This window comes from Sinocyclocheilus grahami, unplaced genomic scaffold (genome assembly GCF_001515645.1).
Source record: "Sinocyclocheilus grahami isolate Dianchi unplaced genomic scaffold, SAMN03320097.WGS_v1.1 scaffold423.1, whole genome shotgun sequence".
Lineage (NCBI taxonomy): Eukaryota > Metazoa > Chordata > Actinopteri > Cypriniformes > Cyprinidae > Sinocyclocheilus > Sinocyclocheilus grahami.
The window spans coordinates 344,008-355,627 of NW_015505602.1; the positions used below are offsets into that span (position 1 = coordinate 344,008).

At 37.8% G+C, this 11,620-nt stretch overlaps 1 protein-coding gene and 1 long non-coding RNA gene across 2 annotated transcripts; one reads left to right on the top strand and one right to left on the bottom strand.

The window, feature by feature from the left end:
* Window positions 1–1,807: 1,807 nt before the first annotated feature.
* Window positions 1,808–3,826, top strand: LOC107551406 (uncharacterized). The gene is made up of 2 exons (XR_001604763.1): window positions 1,808–2,262; window positions 3,402–3,826. It is a non-coding gene; the product is annotated as an uncharacterized lncRNA (long non-coding RNA).
* Window positions 3,827–8,695: 4,869 nt separating this feature from the next.
* Window positions 8,696–11,177, bottom strand: LOC107551392 (melanocortin receptor 4-like). The gene is made up of 2 exons (XM_016232976.1): window positions 10,230–11,177; window positions 8,696–8,744 (listed from the first exon to the last, which is right to left on the bottom strand). Exons 1-2 carry the CDS (start codon window positions 11,120–11,122, stop codon window positions 8,696–8,698), a joined length of 942 nt encoding a protein of 313 aa, XP_016088462.1. The 5' UTR covers window positions 11,123–11,177.
* Window positions 11,178–11,620: the final 443 nt, after the last annotated feature.

The following is an 11,620-nucleotide window of genomic DNA, read 5'->3' on the forward strand; positions in this document are numbered from 1 at the left end:
ATCAGCGCCACAGCTCCCCCGACAACAATGTCCAGCAAAACATCCGAATAGTCGAAAACCGGTGAAATATCGGGTGGTGTGTACTTCCGAATGTCCAGCAATTCATCTCTGGTGAAACTGATTGCAGGGATATAACTAAAGACAGGACAAACTAACAAAAACATAAAAACAACTGCAGAGCACGCCATGGAGGCAGCCATCAGCGTCGGCGCCATTGTTTCTTACACTATGGCAGTGTAATGACAGTGACAGAACAAAAACACAGATAATAAAAAATATAAATAAAATAAAATATAGAATAAGTAAATAAGGAATGCAATATACAAATTGACAATTGTATGTACAGGTATATTACAATAGATAGTTTTGTATGTACAGGTATATTAGTACAAAATTGAAATGTAGACTAAGTATGTGTCTACATTTGCACTACTCTACACTGCCCAAAATACTCGCTTTAAATATAAAAATATAAAAACTCTTTAAATTTAAAAAACGTACTTACAGTCTGTGAGTCAGAACAGCCGGCATTGTAGTCTACTCTCAGGGAGAGGGGGGTTGCAGGAGGTGTTAATGGTTGTGTGCCTTAATGTTGGAAACACCTTAACACATTAAAACACCTTAATGTTGGATTTGTTTCTTATAAACATGCTCCTTCTTGCATCGCAAGACATTAATTGATCTGCTAGTGGTGTGGATTACTTTTAGGTTATTGAGATGTTGGGATGTTTTTATTTCAGTAGTCCACTTCAGACATTCTATTAACTAGTAACTTTGCAACTACTTGTCAACTTACTCTCAAGTAGACCATTAGGTTAGGGTTAGTAGAATAGGTTGACATGTACTTGCAAAGTTACTTATAATCAGTAATGTGTTGGGGGACCATCAAAATAAAGCATTACCATAATGTTTTTATCAGCTGTCTGGACTCTCATTCTGATGGCATCCATTCATTGCTGAGGATCCATTGGTGAGCAAGTGATGCAATCATTCTCCAAAAACATTCTCCAAACCTGTTCTGATGACGAAACTCACCTACATGGTCTGAGGGTGAGTGCATTTTCAGCAAACTTTCATTTTTGAGTGAACTATTCCTTTAAGATTTGAGAAACCCATCAGTGAGCAATTTGCCATATAAACAAAAAGTTCTTATGCTCTGATTCTTATGCTCTAATTAAAGTTTTAATATCTGTTTAGCATGCTGTTTTGATCCTGCTGCTTTCATATTATTTCATATCTGTCCCGTGAGAGAACTAGTGAGACCACCTTCATCTTCGTGCGCATTTTAAAAGCGTGCACCCATGTACGCTCTCTTGCAATCGTGTCAGCTTGAGCTATGGCTCTGTTCTTTTTCTTGTAACTTTATTTACTGATACTCTCATCACTCATGAATATTTCTGAGAGTAGAGCGGGTCTCGGCACAGTGCTGCCTCTTACTAGTTTCGAGAACGTGCTTTTGTTCCTCTTCAATGTAATTCTAGCCACTGCCATTATTTTTATCAACGCGTCTGTGTTTGTCTCCATCGTGATGAACAGATCCCTGCGCAGCGAGAACCGCTTCATGTACATGCTCAGCACGTGTCTCAGTGACATCTGCACGGGCGTCTCGTATTATTATGCTGGAGTTATGGATGTACGTGATTATTATGACTCCCCGACTCGCACTTTCTACATCGTTCCCACTTTTCTGGGTCTGTCCTATATGGCGATTCTGGCCGCACAAGCGGACCGCTACCACGCGGTCTCAGCGCCTTTCAAATACTCGCAGCGCATGACTCGAAACGGAACCCTTCTGGTGATTCTGGCCTACTGGGTTTATGGTTTTCTGATAGCGGCTGTTAATAATTTGGTTACTTTGGGGGTTGCTAAAAGAGTCACGAGCATTGGCACTTTTGTGGCGAACATTTTCACCGTCATTATCATGATTGGGTTGAACCTCAGACTGTTCTTCATCGCTAAATTTCAGCTAGGACGCGAACCGGCGAGCGAGGAACGCGACAACAAGCGCGCCTCCATTTATCTCATCATAATAGTAGCCGTGTGTTTTCTGATCTCGTGGTTGCCCCTTTTTCTTCATGTTATTGTGTGTAATTTCGCGGGGTCTTCATGCTATACATTCAGAAATGAGGGTTCAGACCCCCTGCGCATTTTGCCACGGGTGAATGCAGTTCTGACCCCTTTATTGTATATCAGAGGCTGTTCAGCACTATGGAGCACACTACTAAGTAAAGTCTGGAGACCCGCGTGCTGCAAGAGGAAAGGGTAATCTCTCAAACTTTCTCTCTGTCTCTCTTGCACACATGGATGAAATATTGATCTTAATGTAATTAATCTCTAGACCATGCATTATTTATTCTAGCCTAGTCCTTTATGAAAGATTGTTACTTTTGAATTCAAAATAAGACTAAAATTATGTCCAGTCTTTTTTATTTACTAGGTTACTAAAATGATTTTATATGGGCCTATCTATTCACTCCAATAGCCTACTCCAATTTTTATTGTTAAAACGTAGTGTAGGGTATTTATATTATTATAATTTAAATTGTTAACATTATTTTATATATTATTGTTTTACCCCTTTTTCTGCCTGTCCATATGCTTACAAAAAAAAGCAGCTACTTGTGTCAGTTATAGGTAGCCTACTGTTATTTTTTGTTGACATGTGACATTGTAGCAAACATTATGAAAAAATAATACTTTAATAAATGACAGGTGACATTAGACATAAGCAAATATATAAAGAAGTAAAACAAAATGGAATCAGAAAATAAATGTAATGAAGGCCAAGTTTCTCTCTGCTCATGAGGATGAGGTTGTGGGACGTGACAACATCTGAAATAACACAACTCAGTTTAGAGTTACAGTGTGTCTCTTCAAATTGTTTAAGTAAAAGCATTTATGTTTAAAGGCCAAAAAGGACAGTATGTGAGCCATTCACCAGAAGTATCCTCAACAGGATACTTCTATACTCTGTATAGATACTTCTATAAGAAATGTATATGTTGAAAGTGTTGGATGGTTGAGCTCCAGAAAATGAAGTGGCTTTAACAGTTACAGATTTGAAAACAAAAAGGTGGGAATAAACAACAACACAAAAACCATTTCAGCAAAATTGTAAAAAATATATATCATTCATAGTGGTGATTCGAGTGAGATGTCTTAAGTGGGTAAAATAGCTTTAAAGGATTTTTAAGGAAACAATATATTAGATTTTAGGTAGTCTAAAAAGCAGTCAACTGTTTATTTACAATATTTATAAATATAATATTTACAAAGAGGGTTAAAGGAGTACACCTTTACACTGCTTTCTGGAAGTCATGGCTGGTTAGGCACACAAACAGCTATGTCACTGAAGGACACTGAATATTTGCAAAGCTGTTTTCCACTTTTTTCTTTCTCAGTGTGAACCCTCTGTCCATGGAGAAGAATGGAGCTGTCGTTTTCAAAATGTGATTTCACAAGCCAAGGCAGTAAAGGAAAAGAGTTTAAAAGATCAAGTGCCATTCTTGATGTGTTCTGGTTTCTGAAATAACAATACAGTCACATTTATATCACAAGATATTAAAGGCTATATCACAGATAGGCCTGGCAGGGACGTTGGTGGGTGGCAGGCCTCCCAGTTTTGGGAAAACTTCAAATTGCCAATATTCTTTGAGAGAGATATTTTTATGCCTCCTTCCCCATTCGACATTAATATGCAATATTCTACATGAAATGGAAATAAAAAATGAATTTACATGCATATTTGATAGATTTAATTGTCTGAGAAATGGAACTCTTGCTGCTATCCGAATAATTTATTAATAAATTCCACATGGCATTGTGATACTGTATCTTATTATGTTGTCATTGGTGTCATCTTTAAAGAAAAAAATACCCAAAACACAATTCAGAAATGTGTAGGTCTTTTTTCAGTGTGCGAATTGTTGCATGTTTAAATGATCGTAAAGGAAAGGTAAGCTAGACTAGTAACTATTATAATTTAAATAAATATACGAATGGCTAAGTTAAGTGTTTTTGTCATTCGATGAGATCTTTATTATTATTCCGTGTATCTAATACCGTGTATCAAATACTAATAAAATAGCCTACTAGGCTACTTCCGCTCTGCACAGAAGACTTACAGGAACGGCGCGAATTTCTGAGGTGAAGGTTAAATCAAGACAAATTATATCAACGTTTTATGAAATTAGTATATTAGTGATAAAACATTAATGTGAAGAAGGTTAACTTAAAAGAAAACTAAGAGAGATAGCAGACCCAACATTTCCGCTCTTCAGTTTCTGCAGGACACATGGTAAATGGTATAAATTAAGAAACTGTAATTAAATGAAATCAGAACATATTAGTATAATTTTATATAGCTTGTTTTGTTTTTTTACATACGTCTTTTCAATAGTATGTTTTGTAGCTGATGTGTTAAAAGTATGCGGTAATATTCTACATTTTAGAAGATAATTTTACATCATTTCTAAGCATTAGGCTACATACTTCAATGTATTCAATGGGAACTTTCATAGGAGGAGCGACCCTGGCCATGGGTCTGGAATTAATGGGGGATTGGGGCAAAAATGCCACCAAATTGGACAAATATGCCCCCGTACTATTAAACTAAATATATTAAGGATGTCACCAATAAAGGGAAAATGAAATGAAAAATTGCAGCATTAAATTTAGATCTGCTAATGATTCATCAAATTATGTGTTTTTACAGCGATCCGCATTATATCCAATCACACACGATTCTGTTGAGCTTATGAATGCAATGGCCAATCAGAGGCGTTCAGATGAGTCATCGCTGAAAGGCCGAGTTGTGTTAGGCGCGCAGTACGCTGACTGAATTCTAAACTCTCGCGAATTCTTTCATCAAAAAGAACAAGGTGGAAATGTAGGTACGATGTAAGTAAGAGATTCATTTGTCATTGTAGGCACCTTTATTGATTATAACGGGAGTTTTTGAGCGTGCTTAAACTCGCGCTAGACTGAAGTCAGTCAACATGTTCTTTGATAATGTAATGTTCTTTGCTTGCTTTTTCTATGTAATTTATGTGCTATTTGAATAACCGTGGAAATGAAAGCGTTATAATTACAATGTTTTTATTAAATTATGATCACATTATATAGCTACAAATTCAGTCGTATTAAAAATATTTGACACCCGTAGGCCTAGCAGGTATGAAAGCCTTTTTCCGCAACTGAATAATAAAAAATAATAATTGTACAGAATTAGCTACGAGATATAAATTCACAATTGCGAGAGAGTACAAATTGTAAAAAGTCGCAATTACCTTGTTTTATTTTTATTCAGCGGGTAGGCTATATAGCGTGACCCTGGTCCACAAAACCAGTCATAAGGGTAAATTTTTTTTAAATTGAGTTTCATACATAATCTGAAAGCTGAATAAATAAGCTTTCCATTGATGTATGGTTTGTTAGGATAGAACAATATTTGGCTGAGATACAACTATGTGAAAATCTGGAATCTGAGGGTGCAAGAAAATCTAGATATCGAGAAAATTGCCTTTAAAGTGGTCCAAATGAAGTTCTTAGCAATGCATTTTACTAATCAAAAATAAAGTTTTGATATATACAGTGGTGTGAAAAAGTGTTGGCCCCCTTCCTGATTTTTTATTTTTTTGCATGTTTGTCACACTTTAATGTTTCAGATCATCAAACTAATTTAAATATTAGTAAAAGATAACACAAGTGAACACAACAAGCAGTTTTTAAATGAAGGTTTTTATTATTAAGGGAAAACTAAATCCAAAACTACATGGCCCTGTGTGAATAAGTGTTTGCCCCCTAAACCTAATAACTGGTTTGGCCACCCTTAGCAGCAACAACTGCAATCAAGCGTTTGCGATAACTTGTAATGAGTCTGTTACAGAGCTGTGGAGGAATTTTGGTCCACTCATCTATGCAGAATTGTTGTAATTCAGCCACATTGGAGGTTTTCGAGCATGAACCGCCTTTTTAAGGTCATGCCACAGCCTCTCAATAGGATTCAGGTCAGGATTTTGACTAGGTCACGCCAAAGTCTTCATTTTGTTTTTCTTCAGGCATTCAGAAGTGGACTTGCTGGTGTGTTTGGGATCATTGTCCTGCTGCATAACCCAAGTGCGCTTGAGCTTGAGGTCACAAACTGATGGCCGGATATTCTCCTTCAGGATTTTTTGGTAAACAGCAGGATTCATGGTTCCATTTATCACCGCAAGTCTTCCAGGTCCTGAAGCAGCAAAACAGCCCCAGACCATCACACTACCACCACCATATTTTACTGTTAGTATGATGTTCTTTTTCTGAAATGCAGTGTTACTTTTACGCCAGACGTAATGGGACACACACCTTCCAAAAAGTTCAACTTTTGTCTCGTCAGTCCCACAGAGTATTTTCCCAAAAGTCTTGGGGATCATCAAGATGTTTTCTGGCAAAACTGAGACGAACCTTTATTTTCTTTTTGCTCAGCAGCGGTTTTCGTCTTGGAACTCTGCCATGCAGACCATTTTTGCCCAGTCTCTTTCTTATGGTGGAGTCATGAACACTGACCTTAACTGAGGCAAGTGAGGCCTGCGGTTCTTTGGATGTTGTTGTGGGGTCTTTTGTGACCTCTTGGATGAGTTGTCGCTGTGCTCTTGGGGTAATTTTGGTCGGCCGGCCACTCCTGGGAAGGTTCTCCAGCGGGAAGGGGGCAAACCCTTTTCCACACCATTTTACAAACAAAAAAAAAAAAAAAACATACAAAAATGTATTTGTATTTTTGTATTACTAAGGGAAAACAGGTGACTCTTTGACTTTGAATGGATTAAAGCACCTATGGGCACTTTAACTTTATTTTTCAAAACAAACAAAAAAAGGCCCACCAGCTGTCTCAAAATTTTTTTATGTATTGTATTTTTTTCACACATACTGGTTAAAAATGTATAGCCTGAATGCACTGTTAGTCGCTTTGGATAAAAGCGTCTGCTAAATGCATAAATTATTTAATTTATGTATTTACGGTAGGAAATTTACAAAATATCTTCATGGAACATGATCTTTACTTAATATCCTAATGATTTTTGGCATAAAAGAAAAATCGATAATTTTGACCCATACAATGTATTGTTGGCTTTTGCTACAAATATACCCCAGCGACTTAAGACTGCTTTTGTGCTCCAGGGTCACATATATGCTTGCCTAAAAGAGAGGGGTTATGATGTGTGTGTTAATAGGATTACATTAACATTAGGCACACATTTAGCCATTCACCCTCCGCCTACGGGCACTTTAACTTTATTTTTCAAAGCAAACAAAAAAGGCCCACCAGCTGTCTCAATTTTTTCCCAGTCCATTTGCATCCTCGGTATATTTACATGGCAAACAACACATATGAAACACACAAAGCTTCGGGAAAATACTTAAGCTCTCAGCAAACACAGACATTCAATCATCTCTATTGTTGTTTTTTAGACATTTCCCAGACGCACACCCACTGAGGGCTGAAAAACCATTCACCAGCTTAACATGTAGTGATGCTCTTATTCTTTTGGGGGAGGTGTTTTGTGCCACCTGTTTTCCCCTTTGCCATCTATTCCAGGGCACTTGATTTCCCTTCACCCATCATTAGAGATTGGAAGCCTAATTAAAAGCTTAATTGCACTTACAGTGGAGTCCTGTGTGGCCATAAAGCTGTTAGGATTGTCAATTGATGATTAATCGTGTCCAAACATGCCACATAAAGTCTGGATCCTGTCAGAAGCATTATTTACGCCTGAGTGTTTTGGCTCACAAATAAACACCTGGGAAGGTGACTCTTTTTTCCTTATGATTAGTGTGGTTAAACCAGGCAGAGCAAATGTGCATACAGTCAATGATCATAACACTGCCCTGTCTGTAAAATTTAGTTAAGACAGTCTCTTAGGAAACCTGTTGGGCACTTATTTCTGCTCCGATTATTATTGTGATGATAATCATGGTGATTGTCCCCGCTGAGCTAGTGACCCAGAACACAGTGATAGAGTTAAAGTGACGAAAACACATGGATTTGAAAGTTGGAACTACTTTTGAGTAGATTGATGGATGAGCTTCATGCCAACACACAAACGCACACATTAGCGGACTTAGGCTTGCAGGTGTAGACGTACTTAAAATGTGTACAAACAAGTGCGATTTTGAATCATTGCACTAATTGTAATATTTTGTGTGTTCTTAATCTTTTATTTAAACCTGGCAAACAGGTTTGTTAATCTTATGGATGTTGTGCCATTTACAATTTTGATCTTAAAGTTTCTGTGACTTTTTATTTCACGTGTTTACATTTCTAAACAAATAAATGGAAATAAATACATTTAAAATAACATTGTCACGCTTTAATTTACACAAGTCAACAAAAACAACACTACATAAAAAAGGACAAAGAAATCAATCATCAGTCTTATAGCTTTTATACAGATGTCACAAACACAACGTCATCTTGGCACTTTATATAATTCATAAAAACGTTAGTTTCTAAGAATGTAAAATTAAAGCACATAAGCAATAATACATTGCCCAATTAAAATGCTATATTGTTTCAAGATACAAACATGTCAAGTGGAGAAAAAGGACAGGGACATGAAACTGCTCATAGAGATTTAACTTGTGCATTGTAAATTCACAAATGTTTAGTGAATATTCAAATATATTTTTAAAGTCTCTTTAAAAAGTCTTGTGTTTGTCACTTCACTTCTATATGTATAGTCGTCTCCATATTCTGTGGGTTCACTCTGAGAAAAGATGAAAAAACATTTGCAATAATATGTCAAAAATATGAGTGCAAAAGAGAAAATATAAAATGTTAAATCAGGAAGAGCAAAATTATGGGAGGAAATATGGCTATGTCAGGAAAATCAGGAAAGAAGTGGGTTTCTCAGTGGCTCAGAAACGGTTTCGAACAGATTAATCGATGCGCAGGACTGGATGGTAGGCTACCAGGAGCATCCCATTATATCATCAGTCAGGGACATCATTATCGATTGTCAAGTTACCTTAATAAATTTAGCAGACATATATATTCACATGGATTTATGAGGAGCTAGAGCAAACAGCAACGCAAAAATATGAGTCACAGCCTAATAATGCAATATTGTGTTCGGTATTAGGATTTTTCAATAAAGATATTGTACTAATTTTGACATTTAGGCACTTTAGAAAATGTGTTTAAATATATTTGTATGAAATAGGTTTGCTAAATCTATGGTATTTAAGTCATCTTAAGATAAATAACTTTCTGTGCTAACAAATTGCAATGAGGTGGTTGTTTTACAACAAGGTGGACACAGTTCTATTCATAGCAGTAGACCTGCTGGTGAAGAAGGGACAGAAGAAAAGGGAGAGACAGAGACATTGGGGAAAATTAAGGTTTAGTTCATGAGACAACCTTCAATTATTTTCCACGGCCCCAGACTAAAGATTAGACCTTTTTATGTGATGGCCATACAAATAATAAGGTCGTCTGTGGTTTTCTAATTTGTTGTGGGTGTATAGGATGGCCTGGATGAGTTGTGAGATTTCCCGGCCTGAAATTGCATCCCGGCCATGTCTGTGTGACGTACCCCACAATCCAAAGACATGCAGCATAGGTGAATTGGAGTTTTGAATGTGTGTCTGTGTGTGTGATCTGTGGCCCTAGATACTGAAAGTGGTTTAGAAAATCTTACAAAGACCAGAGATGACCGAACACCTGAGAAGAGACGATGCCAACCCCCAGACAACATAGAAAACCCCCCCACATTTTGCTATAAGTTTGATCGCAACATATAATCATTGCTGTTAATAGTGTTCACCATCTGTTTGATTACATGACATTAACTAACTGCTTGATTTTTACCGTACATTCCTGCCATATGGACATCAACTTGAGATAGTCCACTGATAAGCTATTACTAAATATAATGTAGAAACTTGAATTTTCTGTAAAGCTGCTTCGCAACTATTTGCATCATGTGCTATGGATGGATGGAAAAAAGATGAGGACTTTACTGGCCAAATCTAACTGACGTCAGACCAGCACCACATCCTTTGACCCTGGAAATGTCATGACCTTTCCAGTCATTCATCATTACTGGATAAGGATTTCATGTATTAATATATATAGACATAGCTGTTTAGAAATACTTTACAAAGATTACATTTTTACTGTCAGGCTTAAATTCCTGTTATTTTCAGCTTTTCTATGAGAAAGTGCACGTGTGAGTGTGTGATAGATTTACCCTTTACTCTTGCAGCATGGTATTCTCCAGACTTTAATCATAACGGTGCTTCTGAGTGCAGTACAGCCTCTGATGTACAGTAAAGGAGTGGTGACTGCATTGAGACGTGCCAAAATGCGCAGGGGGTCTGTGCCCTCATTTCTGAACATATAGCATGAAGTCCCCGCAAAATTACACACAATAACATGCAGAAAAAGAGGTAACCACGCGATCAGAAAACACACGGCTACTATTATGATGAGATAAATGGAGGCGCGCTTGTTGTCGCGTTCCTCGCTCGCCGGTTCGCGTCCTAGCTGAAATTTAGCGATGAAGAACAGTCTGAGGTTCAACCCAATCATGATAATGATACTGAAAATGTTCCCCACAAAAGCAGCCAGGAACGTGACTCTTTTAGCAACCCCCAAAGTAACCAAATTATTAACAGCCGCTATCAGAAAACCATAAACCCAGTAGGCCAGAATCACCAGAAGGGTTCTGTTTCGAGTCATGCGCTGCGAGTATTTGAAAGGCGCTGAGACCGCGTGGTAGCGGTCCGCTTGCGCGGCCAGAATCGCCATATAGGACAGACCCAGAAAAGTGAGGGCGATGTAGAAAGTGCGAGTCGGGGAGTCATAATAATCACGTACATCCATAACTCCAGCATAATAATACGAGACGCCCGTGCAGATGTCACTGAGACACGTGCTGAGCATGTACATGAAGCGGTTCTCGCTGCGCAGGGATCTGTTCATCACGATGGAGACAAACACAGACGCGTTGATAAAAATAATGGCAGTGGCTAGAATTACATTGAAGAGGAACAAAAGCACGTTCTCGAAACTAGTAAGAGGCAGCACTGTGCCGAGACCCGCACTACTCTCAGAAATATTCATGAGTGATGAGAGTATCATTGCATGCACATGGATGGAGAGCGCAATGATGATGATACTATGAATGAACGCTGAGGATGAGAGCGCGCGAGTGAACGCAGACACGCGTGCGGGGCGTTTTTAAAATGAGGAGGACTGTCACGTGGCAGGTTCCTGGAAAAGGTTTCAGCCTTTTTTTCTAATTAAATGTGCGCGTATCGAGTTTATCAAACAATAGAATCATTGATGTGATGCGTAGAAACTATAAAATGCACAATTCAAACAAAAATGACTCCAGTAAAGCTCTTTTACATTTTTTTTTTAATTTAAAGGGGTCATATGATGCGATTTCAAGTTTTCCTTTCTCTTTGGAGTGTTACAAGCTGATTGTGCATAGATAAGATCCCTGAAGTTGCAAAGACTAAAGTCTCAAAACCAAAGAGATATTCTTTATCAAAGTTAAGACTCTGCCACGCCCCCCTAAAACGGCTCGTTCTAACACGCCCCCACATATCTACCTCACTATGTGGAAATATTTGC